This window comes from Rattus rattus, chromosome 10, assembly GCF_011064425.1.
Source record: "Rattus rattus isolate New Zealand chromosome 10, Rrattus_CSIRO_v1, whole genome shotgun sequence".
Classification (NCBI taxonomy): Eukaryota; Metazoa; Chordata; class Mammalia; order Rodentia; family Muridae; genus Rattus; species Rattus rattus.
The window spans coordinates 64,779,480-64,799,768 of record NC_046163.1 but is presented as its reverse complement, the minus strand read 5'-3'; the positions used below and the strand labels follow the sequence as shown (position 1 = coordinate 64,799,768).

Genomic DNA, 20,289 nt, shown 5'->3' with positions numbered 1-20,289 from the left:
TGTTATTTCAGTCTCCCCCCACCCGGCAGCATTGCAATTCTCTATCTCGGAAGTGGCACGGTTTCTCTGCAGCACGTTCAGCAGGAGCAGTTCTTTCTTTCTATGGGAGGGGAGGGTAGTATGGACACATTTCATTCACCCCTAGCTACTTCATGAATTGAGGAGGAGCTGGAAGTGGAAGGCCGACCAAACTCGTGTGATCCGACCAGCAGACTCTATGTCAAAGCTTTCAAAGATGGCTGTGCAAAGAATTATGTGCCATCCAACCAGTAGGTCTAGGATACTGATAAAACCCTCAGGTTGAGCGGCCATTCTTTAACAGTGGGGCTCAGAGGACAAAAGCAATGGAAGCCATTAAAATGAGGATAGTGTCAAGAGCTCCCAGATTTGCTCCATCACATGTCTGAAAGGGTGTGAATTCTTCTGCCTGTGCTCGATCTTGGGAGACAGGTGGATACTTGTACTTGATATGTGCAGTGTCTGATCAGAAGCCTAGATGTTCCTTTGTGCTTTTGGGTTTATTTGTGACTTTATTCCCCCTGTCCTTTATTTCAGTGGTTCTCAAAATCTAAGGTACTAGAGAATCGCCCAAGAAGTGTAGCAAATGTCGACTACTCTCCTCATTCTCAGAGCGCTCGTGGTAGTGGGAAGTCAGAGAGCACAGTGCCGTGCTCCTAGGGCTGTGCTCCCCACTCAGGGCTCTCCATGCAGATAGAGCAGATCTTTGCCTACACTGCAGAAAAAGAGTCTGAAGATCAGTCAACATTTATCGCAGTAAGCAAGTTTATTAAGACAAGGTAATGGGCGGTACATGCCTCAGGTTTAGGGGAGAATATTTCCAGAGAGGGAGGCTTCAGGAAAGGGCTGCATGCAACCAAGTCATTGCATGCTGGCTCCTCAGGAGCCTCGCTTTTAGCTGTTTCCACATTGACTGAATATAGAATTCCATGTTTCAAGTCATGTCATAATTTCCAACGAAATTTAAAGATTACATTGTTTAGAAATTTAACTAAAAATATATGAGCTGGTTTAGGTATTTATCTTATCTCAAAGAATTTCCTTTGGCAGATGGAACTGTAAACTAGCTTTATGGGGTGTATGGTTAGGTTTAATGGGAGGGGAATGTTTGACAGTTAAGCTAGAGGCTACAAACATTCTAGCCAAGGAAGAGATTGTTTTTAGCATTTTTTTAAGAGATGTCTTTGCAGGCAAGTTCAGTTTTCTCAGTTGTGCAGAAGTTTGTCAATTCCAAACCAAGAGGAAACACGAATTAGATCCCAGGTGAGGAGTGTCTTTCCCTTCCCATTTATTCCTAATTTTCCCATCTCAGGAGTCTGAGCTCCACTCTTCTCAGAAGGACCCTGCATTGGCTTGGAAGCTTCTTATGACTTTTATGAGGGAGTCTAGCTGGATTTACAGTACAGGTAGGTAGGCTATGATACCCTCAGGGAACAGAATACACAAAACCAACCCAGACTACCAACCACTTGCAAACCCATACCATCTGCATTTCACTTTGACCTACTGACCTTTCTTGCTCATCTTGGAAATTCCCCAAGGACAAAAAGCATTGATGACTTCTGCTTAGATGACTACTACTGTTGGACACCAAGAGTTTCGCCTGCTCCCCAATGGTCTGGTGTAGCAGCATTGGCTTGACCAGTCAGGAATCAGTCATTGTGACAGTAGGTTGAATCATGGAGGAAGGGAAGGTATCACAGAGCTGATGCATAACATGTCCCTCTCAAATGGCGGATATTTATCTCAGGTTACCAAGTTTGCAAGGCTGTGGGCCCAGAACCACACTTTGAGAACCAGCATTTTAGCAAATAGAGCAAATGCCTATAGGTCCTTGACCCAAGAATTCAACAGGTTACCTGTCTTTTTCTTGTCAATTTTGTGCTGTAAGCAGCTGAGTGAGAGTAAACCCAAGAGTGCTAACCCTGACTTGGCTTAGGATAGAGCTCTGGAAATCCTAGCACATTTCTTACAGATCCCATTCCTTTGCTCTTTGTTAGAACACGTATGTGAAAGCTTTCTTCAACTTTGTTTTGTTTGTTTGTTTGTTTGTTTTTCCCAGACCACAGGCCTGGCTGTCCTGGAACTCACTCTGTAGATCAGGATGACTTCAAACTAAGACACCCACCTCACTCTGCCTTCTGAATACTAGGATTAAAAGCGTGTGCCACCACCACTGGGATTTCTTTCTTTGTTGTTGTTGTTATTGTTGTTGTTGTTGTTGTTGTTGTTGTTTTGTCTTCCCACATATCCCTAGTTAGCTTAGAACAGTTGACATCTTGTCTAGGCTGACTCCCACCCATGACAGTTTTTCCACCTCAGCCTCCAAAGTGCTGAGATTATGAGTGGACACTGCTATACCTGACAGTTGTTTTTTGAGACCTCATTTGAGTATTATGGGGACAGAGGTGGCGGCATTGCTCCATGTAGAGACCTTTGGTGGGAAAGTAGAATTGTCTTGTAACCCTTTAGAGTGATCAGGACTTTCAGTAAAACAAGTGGAAGATGGTGGAAGCTGTGAAGACTCTGGTTACTACCCCCTGACAGGAATTAGAGCACACAGAGCCCTTTATATGGTACCCTGGGACATGCAGCTGTTTTTGTTCCTTCTTTTTGCCTCTAATGAATTCTGTCAGGCAGCAAGAGAGCTTCCCTCCCGGGCACATTCACAAAGGCCCAATGGCCACTTGGCAGCTGTGCAAGGGACCTGAGTAGAGATTTGTGCAGGATCCAGGGCTCCAACTTCCCTTCTGCTTTCTCATGTGGTCCTGACAGCACCATTCAATATTGCCTTGCCTGGGTACGTAGATGAAGAGGCAGGCTCCAAAAAGCTGGGTCATGTTACTGCTGCCTTCAGCCAAGGTCTACTTGGTTTGGTATTGGAACTGAGATCCCCACTGAGATCTTTCCTGTCCTGAGATCTTCTTGTTCTGTGTGAATGTAGCAGGGCCTTTCTTCAAAGGAAAAGCATGGGGTCTCTTTCACAAACAGTCAGATAAAGAAGGGCTGTAGAAAGTTCTAGAACAGCTGGGAATATAGCTCAGTTGTAGAGCAATTGCATGACACACATGAGGCCCTGGATTTCATTCTAGTACCACCAGGAAGGAAGCACCAGCAAAGAAGGAATGAAGAACAGGCAGGAAGGAAGGAAGGAAGGAAGAAAAAAAGGGAGGGAGGAAGAAAGGAAGGAAGGAAAAAGGAAAGAAGCGAAGAAGGAAAGGAGGAAGGCCCGTCATCGTGTGTACAGCTTTCTGCTTTGCTTCATAGTTTCTCTCTGTCTTCGCCCCTCTCTGTCTCTTTTTCTGCTTCTCCCCTCTCTGTCTCTGTTTTCCCTTGGTCTCTGTCTTTCTGTCTGTCTTTGTCTCTTTCTGTCTGTCTGTCTCTCTGCCTCTTGCCTCTGCCTGTGCTGGCTATGTTCCCTTGTAATGGGCTAGGTGTTATTTCACTGAGAGATCCTCACAGGCACCCAAGGTCTTGCCCGTTAACTCAGGATGTTCAGCCTACCTGTTGCTAGGGTCCCTCTGACCCTAGCTGCCTGTGGTATTGCCAAGAGGGCATATTCTTCTCCATAAGTCTGTTGCTCTATCCCAAGATATTGCAAGTTCCATAATGGCCTATGTTTGGTAAATAAAATGGACATATCCCCACTGAATGTCTTTTTGAATGCACTGTGACACTACCATCAAGGGAAGGAGCAGTTGCCACCACAAAATCACTTGAGTTGTGTAGAGGACAACAGTGGTCATTGTGTGGTCCAGAACCTTGTGTGAGATTCGGACTAGCAGTGAGCAAAGGGCAGAAGCAGTGAATCCTGGAAGGATAGACCAGCACAAATGCTGAGGTTGCAAATCTCACACTCATTGTCTTACTGGATTTCACATTAAAAAATATGAATTAAAACATTATTAAGGATTTCAAAATGATACCATAGAGCATTCAACTCAGGGTAAGGGCCTGAGTATGGGGACCCTGGCATCTACTCTGGTCACAAAGCCAAGAAGTCAGCTCTGCACTATGAAGAAGTGAAGAACTCTAAGTAAAAGACACCTGAGCTCAAGGTGATTATTTTTATAGAGAGAATATAGTATATATAATAAATTACTTATTTGGAACAGACTCAAGTCAGGGTGTTATGCTTGTGAAGTCATACGTGATTAAATGCTACATCTAGCTTTCTCTATACTGATACTTTGCAAATTATTGAGGAGTTAAATCCCTGTGCCCCCAGCTCTCCAATCCCCAAATCCGGTTTAGCGAAAACGTGTAGCCAGAGCAAGGGGAAGGGCCGATGACCGCTCAGTCCGTGACACACGGATGTCTGGCACGAATGCTTTTCTCCGAGTACAAGGCACATGGGAATGCTTTGGGGAAGTAACTGAGTCAGCGGCTGGTGGGGAAGCCAAAGGAGGCTGAAGGAAAATCAGTTTGCTTGAGTTGAGAAAGTGGGTCAGAGCGGAGAGGGAGGAGAGGGCCGGGCTGTGCATGTGGGTAACCTGGCGCCAGTCAAGCGGGAGCACCTGGCCACCTGGCTAGAAGGAGAACGGAAACTGGGATTGGAATTACAGAGGATTATAACAAGAACCCATCCCAGTGGGGGAAGTGAGTTCTTGGAGGAAGCAGAGGAAAAGCTCCTTCCTTCAAGCTCATTCCTAAGTGGGTGGATCTGGGCCTTACAAGCCATTAACCCCCTACCCTGCTACTCTGGCGGCCTGAGCTGAGGGAGAGCTTGCCATGTCTGGTTCTGGCTGGTGGCTAACTGACCCATTTCCTTTAGAATGGGTCAGCAATATTTTCCCCAAATGAGATGACATTTGGCAAGTTGCTCAAGCCCCTCATCCAGGCCAGGGGTCTTGTGATCAGTAAGCAGGTGACAATAGGGGACAGCTCTTGGGTCAGCAGCTTTTATTGGCTTGTCACATCCTCCTCCAGGCCTGGTTGCCTCACCTGGCTCCGAAACCCGAGGGGAGACATTGGTCGGGCCTGCTGAGTCATTCTGCCACCTCGTGCAGTGCATTAACTGCTTTTATTTAAAACAACGGGAACCTAAATGCAGATTGATATTATCAGTTGGTTGAAGTGTAAGCTGTCTAAACGGCTCTGCGAGCCAGCAGAGAGAACTGTGTGCCTGGGTTAGAGAGAGCAGAAGAGGGACCACACTCAGCCATTAAGCTGCTCTCGTAAATATTTGCCGATGCCCCTTCAGAGCTCAAAAGCCTGGGACAGGATCATTTGGGGATTTGCTTAGAAGAAGTAGAAACAAAATTGACCTCGTGATCCGAGGCAGCCATAAAAGAGAAAACGCGTGTGTACGGGCAGAAGACCAGAAAGGGGAAACAAAAAATGTGTTCAACGTTTAATAAACACGAAAGAGAATAAAAATAAATCGGGAAAGCATTTATTTACAAACTTGATAAAGGGGAAGATTATGGTGGAGGGGTGTGAAAGATGGCTGTGTGTGTGTGTGGAAGTCGAAATGGGTCCGGAGGGGCTCCGTGGAAGGGAAAGGAGGAAAAGGAGGAGATGTTTACTCTGGCTAATGACAGGAAACACACAAAACTGGCCGTGCTCTTCCAGGACATGCTTTCAGAGGATGTTTGAAGCTTCTGCTGTCTAACGTAGAGGATAAGCAAAGATGAATGTGGCCGCGACTCCTGTGGATGGTTCGGGCCAAGAGGGTGTGGAAAGCCAGAGAGCCTGAGCTCTGCCCAGCATGCTGTGCCAGGGCAACCGACCTGTTTTCAGTCACGCTGCTTAGCATAGGACCAGGAACCGTGACTCCTGGGATGGGTATATTCCAAGCAGAGGACAGTCGGTGCTGTCTTAGCAGCTGCCCTGTGGAATTGCGATGCTCAGGGGCTCCAAGGACTCTTAGGTTGGAATGAAGGCTTCACCTCATCTGTCCCACAGAGAGCCAGCACAGCATTTCACTGAATCCTTTCTTTTCTCCGAAATCTTCGTACTCTAGAGGCTGTTTGTTTGTTTGTTTGTTTGTTTCTGAGAGTTCTGGTTTGTGTGCCAACAAAGCCTGAATTCATAGAGCAATTGACTTGGGAGTCTATGAGCCCGCGTTTGCAGAGTCTCAAATATAGGGAGAGATAAGAGAGGGTATCCATGCTGCAAAACATACAGAGCTCCTGAAGATGAGGAGATCTCCTTTGTGTCTCACACTCCAGTAAAATTGTCAAGGCACGGATTCCCCATGAAATCATTTCGGGTATTTATATCTGTTTTAAGGTCAGCAAGTTGGCTTGTCTAATAAGTTAGTATTGCCAATAACCAGATACCAGACTCTTTCAAGACACTCATTGATGGCCAACTATGCAAACAAGAGATCTTTGGTGGAACCCCTATATTCAGAACCCTGCCCTGTGGGTAGGGGGAAGAAATTCCTTGCAAGTAGTCTATTTTCCAGATTTTTTTTCCTTTTTTTTGGAGCTGGGGATGGAACTCAGGGCCTTGCACTTGCTAGGCAAGTGCTCTACCACTGAGCTAACTCCCCAACCCCTCAGATTTAAAAAAAAAAAAACATTTATAGGGGAAAACAAAATAAAAAATAGAATGCAGAAACAATCAAAATATCTAAACAGGGGGTTGGGGATTTAGCTCAGTGGTAGAGCGCTTGCCTAGCAAGTGCAAGGCCCTGGGTTCGGTCCCCAGCTCCGAAAAAAAAAAGAAAAAAGAAAACAAAATAAAAATATCTAAACAGAAGCATAACTGTGGGTGGTCATGTTATAATGAGGTCTTGTGAATGAATGATCCTGTTGTAATGAGGTCATGTGAATGAATGATCATGTTGTAATGAGATCATGTGAATGTAAGTGCAAGAAGTAGAGTGTCTTGAGATCAGCTAGAACATTCTAGACTAGGGAAGGTATATTTATAGGAAAAATTGGATGATTGTAGAAACATACTTAAAAACCAGTGGTCTGTTGGCCCAACGTTTGTGCTCAATGAATGTTGGAAGTGAAATCAAAGAGACAGGGCAGCCTGCTTGGGTCTTAGGGTAATGGCACACCCACATTCAAAGCTAAGGACAGTTGTTAGAAAATAACATAAGATTCAAGCCAATGCATGGTCTTGAACTTGTGCAGCGCCACAAATGCTGTCTTCCACTGGGCTCCATAGTTAAGGAATTGGTGCTTTATTCTTCCTCTTTCATAGCTATGATCACCTTTTACTTACAGATGAAGTTACCCTACCCCAAGAATTTGAAGGCTGGACCAGGTGTGGGTAGTCTGTGGGTCTGTTCTTGTTTTATTCAGATTTTATCATGATTTGGTCATGTGTATGAAAACCCAGACTTTAAAAGTAAAAAAACCGACCCAGTCCATGAGCCTGAATAGGAGTAGAGGAGCTGGATGCCAAACTTTCAAGGAAAGAAACACATTCGGAGAAAGAAGCCTTACCATTTAGGAGCTATTTTCTTGGCATATCTGATTAAAGTGTATGCAAGCCCGGCAGCTCTCTCGAGCCATCAACTGTCATGAACTTGTTCCAATTCGTAACCATCTGGGGTTTTCCACTGGTCTGTCAGCCTTCAAAAGACTGGGTTAACTGCTTGCATTCAGACGTGGTGGTTGGCAATGGTTTGTTAATCGTTCTTAATCTGCTTCTCCTGGAACCAAACACACATGTTGATTTTAGTTTGTTCCTGGTTAAATTGTTAATGGTATTAAATTGGCCCTTGGAAACCAAACTCTGTAGACATTTCCCTTATGGCTCCTTGGGACTATCTCACACTGTGGTCTTTCTTGAGAGCATGATGGATTGAATCTTTCTCAATGCTTGCCCTAACTTTTTACAGATGCCATCCCGCCCACTTTCTACAGACCCTACTTCAGAATCGTCCGCTTCGATGTCTCAACAATGGAGAAGAATGCTTCGAATCTGGTGAAGGCGGAGTTCAGGGTCTTTCGCTTGCAGAACCCCAAGGCCAGAGTGGCTGAACAACGGATTGAACTGTATCAGGTAACCTGTGCTCAGGTTGTGTGAGACGTTCTACTCTTAGGATTTTCTTCAATACACCTTCATGAGGTGATGCTTTGCTGTTACTCTCACCCAAACAGCTGAACCCTCTTCACTCAGCAAAGCAGAGAATAGAACAAAGTACTAACACTGCACATCCCAAGTACTCACCTTAGGAGACTCTAGTGCACAGGTCAGGCCTGTGGCCTGGAAAGCCAGATCATACAGAGCACCCTAAGCAGAGAAGCTGAATGGGGTCTCCTTCTTTCTCCTTTACTCCCCTCTCCTTTTCCTCATCTTTTTTTCTCTCTACCTCTGCCTTTCCTCATCTTTTATTCCCTCTAACCTGTCATGTCTCTGCTTCCTGTTTCTTTCCCTCTCCCATAGCCAGTCCGCCAATGTACTGGCCTCTAGCCCACACATGTAGACTCTGTTCTACATTGTGCCAGCTTTGATGACATCTCCAGACATCCCATCTTGTCAGTAGAGCTGCTGGGTGGCTGTTTAAGACATAGATGAAGAATGGGGTCCCTGAGATTTCAGACACAGAGTCTGAATCAAATAACTCAGGGGAAGCCTGTGGAACTGAGGTTTGAGTCACCTAGGGTCTATGCAAAATGTAGACACTCATTTTCTACCCATTCCATTTTAAAGAGGTCCTCTGTTGGCATATTTTTATGCTACTTTAATGTGTTCTAATACCTCTATTTCCCTTCCAACTCTTACTCTAGCCTAATCCCACTCAAACCCCCAATCCTAGGTAGGAGAGAAAGAAGGTTAGAAAGGAAAGAGGGCTGATGAAGGACATAGAGTTTCTTGGGGCAAGGGCACTTTGTCGTCAGAATATCCAGCAAACCAGCAATAGCAAATACAGCAGCAAATACAGAAACAGGGACCAAAAGGGACTAGTAGGGGCCAGCAACATGATGAAGGGGCAGGGATGGAGGAGCAGGGATGGGGACGGGAGCATCAGTGGGAAACAGCAGCTGCCACACCTTCTTGTGGCTCTCTTGTTTATACTCTCTCCAGAATCCCAGAATTAAACTTTCTGCAGCTGGCAAAAAATTGCACCCCTGCTTGTGCATGAGGCAAATCACAATCACCTGCTGGTGAAGCAGCCTAGTTTCCCACACTTGGGATTAAAACAAAAGCATATTCACACACCATAATGTGGGTTTTCTAAGAAACCAACATTCTCACCACACCACAGTCTTCAGGTAATTTGTATATACCATGAAGTTATTCTTTAAAACCTTGCATCTGGTGAGGAAGGCAGATGTACAAACACAGAGCTTAAATGTCACCATGCCATGTGAACAGCATGTGTATGTGTAGAAGGCAGAGACTGGGATTTCTCAGCAAGGCATTGGTGCTCAAATGTGGTTTCCAAAAACATCTTAGAGTATATTAAAACAAGGTGAGGGGTCATTCTGAGCAGAAACAGCAGTGTGCTATCAGGCATTCCAATATGTTATATGTATTTATTTTTGCAGCGTTGGAAATCAGGCTCAGTGCCTTGTGTATGTTGGGCAAGCACTCTACCACTGAGCTAAACCATCAGCTCCCAACATCAGAGTCTTGGGGGACTTATTGTCCCAGGATAAGGTGTTCCATATCTGAATGTAAAAAAAGACTAGAGGAAGGTAGCCTCCAGGCAGAGTATAACAGGGAGAGACTCAAGGAGATTAAAAAACAGACCCCTGGTTCAGGCAGTGTGGTTCACAGGTAGGCTTATTTGAAGAAGGGAAAACAGAAATTGATATTTACATGTAGAAACCTCATTGTTCCTGTTTTAATTATTTGAAAAACTGGATAATTAAGATTAGGATTTTCCCCATTTATTATGAAAATGAGAAATTACAATACATGTACCTAGTATGTGTGAGTTCATGAGACTGTACAAATAACTCTTAAGTAGGGATCAGGAAGTACTTGTGGAGTGTACGAAAGTGTTTTGTTATTTGCTAGAATGGACCCTTTGTTATTGAGTCTTCACATGTGTTCACATGTGTTCTGAGAGCACACTGTGGACAGCTCATGCCCCATAGACACTGCTGAGCCAGTCAAGCCTCAGAGCAGAGTGTGTCTGCTTCCTATTGTGTTGTGGCCACTTCAGAGAAGGTAGGTCGTATGACTCCTCTCCACTGTGAAACTTGTCCTCTCTGGTATTATTTCTGCCTTCTTCCTTCTATGTCTTATAGAGGAAGATGCTAAGTTGAATCTCAAAGCGACTGAGTAATTGGTCAGAGTCACAAGGGTAGGAAGTGGCAGGCACGAGACAGGAATCTGTTTCTGACTTACAAGGCTTCTGGTGTAGTATTAATTATTAATTAACCCCAGTGTGGGTTGCTACTTACCTCTATGGTTTATGTTCCTGAATGAAAAAGACACGCATAGCCTTTATATTTTAATATGTCTTAAACAACATAGTAGCTTAGCACTTGCCTAGGTTCCATACAGCTAGAATCTACCTCCTGCCGATAATAAATACTTACTAATGTCTATGTTCCATCTTGCCTGCTCCTGGTCATTTGTGCAGCCCCCTGGGCCATGCTGTCTTGGCCCAGGGCACTCCCTTGGAGTAAATTTAGAAATCCATCCCTATATCTTTAATTTTTGTATTTTAACTCTATTATCCCTTTTTTCTTTCCAACCTCTTTCCTTTTACCTAAGAAAGAAAAGATAGAGAAGAGGAAAGACAAAAATCCCCAAGTCTAAGCTCTCTACTTAGTTTCCTCCCTGTCCAAAATTATGATCATTTTCAAATTATCCCTTAAAATGACAATGACCTTTCTATCCCGTCATAGTGAATCCTGAAGAATCTTAAAGATTGAGTCCTAAGGTGGGAGTTTTAGCTCAGTGGGAGAGCGGTTGCCTAGGAAGCGCAAGGCCCGGGGTTCGGGCCCCAGCCCCGAAAAAAAAAACCAAAAAAAAAAAAAAAAAAAAAAAAAAGAAATCAAAGATTGAGTCCTGGGTGGACTTTTGTTTGTTTGTCTGTTTGTTCATTTTGACTTTGTCAAGTTGATACAAGTTAGATTTATCTGAGAAGAGGTGACCACAATTAAGAAAATGCCTCAATAAGATTGGCCTACAGGAAGCCTGTGGCATTTTCTTCATTAGTGATGGGTATAGGAGGTCCCAGCTCACTCTACCCTGACCAGGTAGTCCTGGATACTATAAGAAAGCTGGCTGAGCAAGGCATGGAAAGCAAGCAAATGAGCAGTGTGCCTCAATGGCCTCTGCCTCAGTTCCTATCGCCAGGGTCCTGTCTTGAGCTCCTGCCTAGGTTTCCCTCAAGTGGAGTGGGACCTGGAAGTGTAAGAGGAAATAATTCCTTTCCTCCTCCAAGTTTCTTTTGCTCGTTGTCCTTGTCACAGTAAAAGAAATCAAGTTAATACTTGAAAGGGTCAGAAGAGAGGAGAAGAAAAACAAAGGAAATTTGTCCAGGGAGTAGAGTGAGAATTGGAAAGTCAACAAATACTGGCATCTATGGAGAGAAGCAAGGTAGAAGTCAAAGGCATCAGATAAATTTCAATGTGACTCACAGAAACAAATATGCTTGCACTCCTTAGATCTCCTTTCCTCTTCAATTTGTCTCCCCCTCCCAATTAAATTATTCTAACATTCTGCTGTGCTGAGGATAGAACCCTGAACCATTCCCTTTGATGCTCTTTTGAAATATAGTTTCGGCCGCTCTGGTCTCGTTGCCTGTACAGTGCAAGCCACTGAGCTGACTTTTGCTTGCTGAAGACTTCCTTCTCTCCCAGAGGCTATCTCACCTCTAGGAAGGGGCATGTCCATGAGGCTGGTTATGTAGAAAACTTTGCAAGTTCTTGTTGGGTATGTCCCTTCTCAGAGATTACACGGCATTGGCTGCCCATGACACTGAACAGCAGGTATGGCTAGATGAGAGTCTCTTGAATAGAAAGAAAGAGCTCAAAAAGGGAGCCCAAGCTTTCATTTGGGAGGATCATGAGTAAGGCCTGTGGTCTGTATACTGTCACTGCACATGGGAACGCCAAAGACATCTTTAGCAAAAAAGTAAGGAACAATAGCAGTTCCTAACACATCGGAACTCAATACTCTTGACTCCCAAAACTGCCAAGGTCCAGAAAGCAAATCAAAGAGACCCAGAACCTCAATAGGAAGACAAATCCCCTTACAACTAGATCATCGGAAGGTGTCTTGTCCTTGTCCATTGTTATTCATTTGGATGATGAATTGTTAGTTAAGAATATAAGTAAGAAGCGTGGAATTAGACAAGAAGGACCATGGGAGATACCCCAGAAGCAATGAGGACCCTTTGGACTTGAAATTTTAACAGTGTAATGAGTAATGCTGGCCAGAAAACCCAGCCATGAAAGGAAGGTCTGCAGAGGACCATTTATGTACTACCACCTTCTATAAGGTTCATGCACATTTTATCCCTTCTACTCCTGAGTGTTCTCCGATGTCTGCTTCTGACCCCTTTATTGGAAGCTCTGTTTTTCCTTGTCCCTTGTCAGCGTTCCACTTTAGTTTTCACCAGGGTGGAAAGGGTGGTACTGTTTTTGCAGCATTTGGTCATATAATTTTTAGCCTAGCACAGAAAGCATTGCTTATGATAATGGTCTTGAATTGCAGTAATGAGGTTAAGTTACAAGAACAGAATTGAATACCTGTAATAGATTTATGAGTTTTATATCCAAACTCATTGAAAATATTATGTTGGAACACCCCCCCCATGGTTCTGTTCTTAAATGGGGAGATCTTAAAATATTTGAAAATTTAAGTTGTTCAGAAGAGCAAGGTCCTGAAGTTTCTGGATGCTCTTTGATTACACATCTTCTCATCTTAGCATGAGAATGCCCCTCTCCAGTGTAATCCATCAGAGCCGTAATAGGGGAAAAGCAAGCTGTATTCTTACCTCTCTCTCTTTCTCTAACTTCCTTCCTTCCCCATTAAACCTGGTTTCCAAAGATCACAGCTGAAGAAGAGCAGACATAGTGCCACGATACTGCAGCTCACAATACAGCAGAGTAACCACAAAACAGCAGTGTGACCACAAATCCTTTCTGTCCTTTTAATATTTTAGTTTGAGCTGCATAAGTATTAAACATTTGGACTTGAAGATGAAGTGGAGAATTGATGTTTGTGAAGCAAAATAATTAAGCTATTTTAGTAGGGAGAACAAATCATCACCCACATAAGCAGATGGTCTACATAGTTCATCTGGGCAGGAACCTGAAATGTGCATCTGAGGCTTTATGGTAAAAGTGAGGATGATGGTGGATGCTGGAGAGATCTGGGTTCCTAAGATGTGATAGGAGGGATGCCTAGCTACCGTGGGCAAAACAGTGCTAATGGAGTTAATGAATACTGCCACTCCCCCCCACACACCTCATGTGTGTGCATGTGTGGGTGTGCATGTACATGTGTGTGCATGTGTGGGTGTGCATGTACATGTGTGTGCATGTGTGGGTGTGCATGTACATGTGTGTGCATGTGTGGGTGTGCATGTACATGTGTGTGCATGTGTGGGTGTGCATGTACATGTGTGTGCATGTGTGGGTGTGCATGTACATGTGTGTGCATGTGTGGGTGTGCATGTACATGTGTGTGCATGTGTGTGTGTGTGAGAGACACACACACACACACAGAGAGAGAGAGAGAGAGAGAGAGAGAGAGAGAGAGAGAGAGAGAGAGAGAGAGCAAGTTCAGTTTTCATTTCTCATATTGCCCAAGAGAATATAAAATAAAAAGAGGTCAGCCAGAAACCCGGACTGTCTGTTAAATTAGACTTGCAAAGTGTGCTACTGAAAAAAAAAAAAGAAATTATACTGTGCTCCTGTTGTATGGAATTTTACAACATACAATCCCCTGAAGACTGATCTCACCTCTGGTGCCACATCGTAGACATACACAGCATAGTAACCATTTCAACCACCGTCCAAAACAAATAAACAAACAAAACAGCCATGGTGTATTAAAAGACACTCTTTACACAAGACCATTAATATCTTGGGGTTTTTAGAGTGATCGAATGACCTGCCTGCCTCGTAAGGAAGTAGAATTGTTATCATTTCCATTAAGTCATGATGCTACCCTGAGTTGGCTAGCCTTGTGAGGAGATGGGACCCAGAAAGCCACACAGACAGCAGTCCTTCTTGTCCACATTATAAACAAACAAAGAAAAAACCCCAGGCATTTACTAGTTAACTAATTATTCCTTTTTTCATAATATAATCGAGGAACAACAGAACATTGTTGATAGTTATTGCTAACTCATACTGTGTCTACTGTGTACTGGGTGATGCTGTAAGTGTTCTCTCTCTCTCTCTCTCTCTCTCTCTCTCTCTCTCTTTCTCTGTGCACATGCATGTGTGAAAAGAGTCATTCACTCTTTATAAAAACTCTACAAGGTATTACTGCCATCCCCTCTATGTTATAAACAAGGATTCCAGAGCCTGGAGAACGTCAGTGACTTTGTTGACCACTGGACTAGAGGCAGGTCATACCTGGATTCCAACCCTGGCTCCCAGGAGGTGTAGTCTCAACTTCTTCACCGTATCTGCAGAAATCACAAGGCTGTGGGGTTGGGACCATGTGTGTTGAAGCCATAGCTTTGGCCCTTTGGGATCCCAAGGAAGTCTTGCTGCTAGAACTATTCGCAAGTAGGTGTGATCCAAATACAAGCACCTTGCTTGTCAGAGATGTGTCAGGTACAAAGTTCATGCATGGAAGCTTCCTGGGCAGGCTCTGTCTCCCAACAATCACCACTGTAATTTCCCAAGCATTCTTTTGAATGTTTGTAGAACAATATCTCTAATTTACAGTCTGGCTCCCAAATGTTACAAAGCAAGCTTGAGCTCTGCAGTCCCCATTGCACAGGGTCTGATTCCTGTGTGCTCCCCCATAATGTACAGGGTCTGACTGATACCGCGTGCTCCCCCATGAGTTGTCTCAGGGCTTACTTAAAGGACATTTCCCACACCCTCTGCTCATGAGCCATTAGGAGTAGAGAAGAAAAGGAGCTTGGTAACTAGTCAGCCGTGGGTTTGCTTCTACAACTGGCTTGTGGTTAGGGAATGACATATGGTGGCTGTCTGGTCTCTGTGGTCTGATCTGTTTCCTGCTAGGAGTAGAGCAGGGCAGAGTGTAGGGGCCATCACTAAATTTCATTTCGTGGCTTGTGTGTTTACTTGATTAAATCTCTAAGGACAGGGAGTGGGCAGAGGGCTGGAATATGTCTTGTTTGCCTTTTGAAGAATTACTATAAAGCAGTTAAATTAATGGGGACAACCTTTTACTTCTATCCCTGTCCCTACTACTACTTCCTGGTCCATCATTAAAGTAATTTGCTATTTCTAGTTGGTTTTTAACTTTTTAATTTGTGTGTATGTGGCATCAACATGTGTCTAGTACCATAGAGGCCAGACAAGCATCAGACTTCCCAGAACTGGAATTGCAAATGGTTATGAACCTCCCAGTGTAGACATTGGGAATGGATTCTCTGGAAGAGACCCAAACCATGGAGATAGCTCTCCAGCCCCCTCTGAAATGAGTTTCAAGAAAGTTCTTTTTATCCTGCTGCAAATGTTTAGTATCTGACCTCTTCTATTACCTCCTTGAGGCCAAAGTCTCTTCCAAGGGAGAAAACATGCTTATTTTGTGACTCTGGTGTTTTGATAAAGTTCAAAATAGCTTTTGATAGAACTTTTGTTCTAGAGGTAGGCAAGGCTGTGGGGTTGGGACCATGTGTGTTGAAGCTATAGCTCTTGCAGACACCCCCTCAAGGACAGATCTGGATATTTGAAAGGTGGTGTCTCAGTTAGGGTTTTATTGCTGTGAAGACATACCATGGCAACTCTTATAAAGAAAAGCATTTAATTGGGGCTGGCTTACGGTTTCAGAGATTCAGTCCATTATCATCATGGTGGAAAGCAGGGCGGCAGACGGGCAGACACAGTGCTGGAGGAGAAGCTGAGAGCTCTACATCTTGACTGGAAGTCATCTAAGAGAAGACTATCCTTCACAGGTTCTTCCACAGGAGGAGGCTCTCCTCTACCCTGGGTGGAGCTTGAGCACTAGGAGTCCTCAAAACCCACCCCCACAGAGACACATTTCCTCCAAGACTGCACCTATTCTAACAAGGATACACCTTCTAATGGTCTCACTCTCTGTGGGCCAAGCATTCAAACACACGAGGCTCTGGGGCCAAACCTATTCAAACCACCTCAGGTGGAATTGATATTTTTTTTTATAAACTGCTGTGTTAGTGGAGAGTTTAGACGATGAGGCAGATGGTGCCGGTTTTCAATTATATATGAAGTCAGATCCCATCAGCCTCCTGTGGCCATGCTAGTGTGAAAAGTGCTGCTTTCTGCCTTAGACTACTGTGAGGTTCCCAAATGCTGGTCCCTGATCTATCTCATCCACTCTCTACACATTCCCTGCTAAAGCTTGTCTTTACTCCTCTGTCTACCCACAATGCACTTCTAGAGCTACCCACATGCCTGGCTTCCGTCTGTAACTGGCTGGTAACTTTGTGCCCTACCCTGTCTGTCACCTCAGGGTCCACTTTCCAACAGCGCCACCTCTGCTTTCAGCTCTCCTTCTACCCTTGATGTGCCTCGTCATCAGACGCCCTTGATCTTTGCTCACTGCTTCTTCACGCTGTTCCCCCTCGCCCTCTACCCTTGCCTGTACAATAGCTATGTAGTAAATGCTTTTGAATGAGGTCAAGAAAACAATTTCACAAGAACATTGTTAAAAATAAATGGGTGACATCATGAGTCTTCTTTAAGAGCCGTCACTCACTTCTTTAGCTCTGGAAAATGTCCTACATTGATTCTTTAAAGATCTCTCTCCAAATATTGATGGGGAAAGGAATGCACTTAACTACCTGTTTTCTGTTGCTTATTCAGGAGCTGGAGACCTAGCTAATAACAATGTAGGTTTTAAAAAAATAAGATTCTATCACAAGTTGATGAAACGGGTACTCTTGGGTTTGGGCATGACTTGTCTCCTAGTGACACATGTGTTTAAGGCATGACCTCTAGTGGAGGGGTGTAACCAGTGGTGGAGCATTGAAGAAGTGAGGCATGGTGGGAAATTGGTGTCTTTAAGGAAGCACCTTGACAGTGGCTGATTTCCATGTTGTGGTGGGAACTAGGTCTAGTGAGATTGAGTTGCTGTTTCTCCCAAAGTGACCTGTTATATGTTGGGTCCAAAGGGTGCCTCAATTTCCCTTAAAATGCAGGCCCACTGGCTTGGTATAATCCAAGCTGGACTATATAGAGAAGGATTTCTGGTGGTTAGAGAAAAGACAGCATTCCTCAGGAATATGAGAAAGGGATTTCCATCTAATAAAGGGCATCATTTCCCTTGCCTCTGTAGAAGGGACATATGGCTCTCCACTGACATGTACCTGTGACATCTATCAGCACATCCAAGCCCATGCTGGCCTCCAGGCCCCTCAGTCCCTATACATATTGATTTACATACTTACCAAAGCACCCACGATAGCCGCCTAGCTCTTCTCACCTCCCCATTCCCACGCTGCTTTGATAGTCTCCAAGCTATTCCAGACTCCACCACTTCTTTATAAGGTCAAGACATTCCCACCACCATCCCCACCCTACTGTTCCAGCTTTCTCTGTTCCTCTCTTTCTTGATATTCTCTCTCGACATTCTCTGCCATTATTCCCGCTTCTCAAGTCCTGGCCCTAGTCTGTTCCTCATTTTGTAGGCTCTGAACTCTTCCAGATGCCTTTGGATTCTCCCTTTCTCTCTCTCTCTCATCCACAATAGAAACCTTCCCCCCAGTCATGGAACAGCCATTTCAATGGTTTCTTTACTGTGCCCCTTATACCACGAAGCAAGGCTACCCTATGTTGGCCTTTCTCTGTTTACTCATGCCACTTTGGTGCACACTCTCACCATCTATGATATAACTCACATGCCCTCACTTTCAGCCCCCTAAACTGTGAACAAGATAAATCTCATTTCTCTACAAAGTACCCAGCCTCAGGTATTTTGTCATTGTGGCAGGCAGGAAGCAAACTAAGAAGATGACCCCTAAGCTCTTTATCTTCTTAAAAAAACAAACAAAAAATGACCTATTATTGACTTTTTAAAGCTTATTACTGTATAGCCCCCCATCAATAAAAACACTCATCTGCATGTAAAGATGCACATAAAGTATAAGTCACATGAACTGTAGGTACCAGGAAGTGGAAGGTACCAGGAAGTGGGAAGAAGGTATTCGAAACACATTCTTCAAGCCCGTGAGTGTTAATGTCAGCTCAGAGAATTGGAAGAGGAAATCAGAGAAGAAAAATCAGAAGAAAGCCCCAGGCAGTCAGTCCATGGGCCTATTTAAGACTCATCCCCATCTGTGGCAAGAGACAACTGCATAATTCGCACAGTGGATAATCCTAGGCTGTGCGGTATAGCCACCAAGGAGTGAGGGAGTTCACTTGTCCTTGAACCAGTAAATGCTGTACTGCGTGGTCTCTTTCCTGCACCTACGTGACTCAGTCTGGTAGAACCCCTTCTTAAGTTGTGAGAGAGGTCTGTGATGGCCTTACATGTTCTTCTGAGCTGCAGCATCTAGATTTCAAGTGACAAAGGTCTCTTTCATCCCTTAGACCTGAGAAGTGAATTTACTTGTTTGTGCCATATGCAGTCACAGTTGGCACAGAGGCCCATCTGTAGAGAAGGAAGGAAAGAAAGGGGAACAATAGAGAATTGTAAGGTGTTTCCATGACAGAGTGATGTGGAGTGGGGTGTATGTGTGTGTGTGTGTGTGTGTGTGTGTGTGTGTATCTGTGTGTCTATGTTTATGTTAGGTATCTATGTGTGTCAGTGTCTCTCTTTGTGTGTGTGTATGTAAACACATATCTAGTATCATTAACATAAAGGTCATTTAAGATTCTGTGTGTTCTTGATCATGGGTGCACATGGTTATAATGTCATAGGTGTCTATCATAGCTACATACTGTGAAGAGAAAACACCCATGAGTGTTGCAGGCTGACTCTGCAAGCTCTCAAGAAGTCCTTGCCAGGTCTACATTACTTAGGACTTCTTGGAAGGGTACAATTACAAAGGAGCCATGACAATTACAGGACATGGCCTTAGCAGAAGTAGTAAGTACTAGGCTGGCTAAGCCACCTTCAAAGGTAATAGTGCCAGCTTTGATTGTGAGGCACCCCTAAAGTGGCCAAGTAGGACAAGGAACAGAGTTATAGTTCTGCCTCTAGAAAGAAAAAAATCATTTCACCTAGCTCTGGTTCTCTAGAAAGTTCTACTCTCCATTACTTAGCAATTCTCTTTTCTGCTCCCTGCCCCCCTGCTTCTGTTGGTATTCTCCTAGTAACATGTAAATAAAGCCGAAAGGGTCACGTCCAGTATCCTACCACAGACCCTAATAATTCCATTTCCGGTGTACGTGTAACCTCTGGTATCCGTGTAACCTCCGTGGTTGCTGTGTGGATATGAATAAAGCCCCAGGGAGTTTTCATGTTTCACGATCAAGGCTGATAGTGCAGGGACTTGTGTGTCACTTAGGAGTGCTTCTAGGTTTATTAGTGATAAGAATTTATCAGGACAGGGCTGTAGAAGGTGCCAGAAGACTGTGTGGAGCAATAAGGAAGCATTCGAAAGAACATTCCTTGCCCCGAAGGATATTACTGCTACGTTACACATCTCAGAGTTCCCACACAGCATGGCATGCCACAGCTGGGTTTGTCTCCCCTCCCCGAAGATATATTGAAGTACTAATCCCTAAGATAGGATCTCCTTTGAGTAAGGTCACTGCAGAGAGTAGGTAAGATGGGACCATGCTGGAGGAGGAGAGCTCCATCCATAACAGCCCACTTGCTGACCAGCGTCCTTAACAAGAGGACCCCATGGAATCGGAGGTGCACCAGAAGAGTGGCATCTCATGACATTTTACTAACAGGTAACTTGGTTTTGAAAGCTCACAGGTTTAGAGAGGGAGCGCTTGGGTGTGCCTGGCTCCTAAGGTCTTCGCACCTTTCCCAGCACTTTGCATAGATCAGAGGGGTCTCCAGTGAACCCCAAGGGCCACAGAGTGGGTGGAATAGGCGGACCTTTCACCCAGGCGAGCGAGACTTCTTAACTAACAGGCCTTGCAGCTCTGTCAGTCATTGAAATTCCACTTTCTCATCATAAAGCTGTAGATAGTGCATCATAAAGCACGACTTCGGTGACAGCCAGCCAGGATGGAAGTAACTGCATCAGCCACAGGTCCTGGTTTGTTTGCTGTGATGTTAGCTTTGACATTAACATGAGGAAGACAT

The 20,289-nt window shown here is 44.4% G+C and overlaps 1 protein-coding gene across 2 annotated transcripts in view; it reads left to right on the top strand.

Annotated features, from left to right (window-relative positions):
• Positions 1 to 20,289, top strand: part of Tgfb2 (transforming growth factor beta 2) — an 85,009-nt gene that overhangs the window by 46,970 nt on the left and 17,750 nt on the right. For both annotated transcript variants that reach the window (XM_032915375.1, XM_032915376.1), the window contains one exon: positions 7,823 to 7,986. In XM_032915375.1, the coding sequence (XP_032771266.1) occupies positions 7,823 to 7,986 (164 nt within the window). The remainder of the gene's footprint in view (positions 1 to 7,822; positions 7,987 to 20,289) is intronic.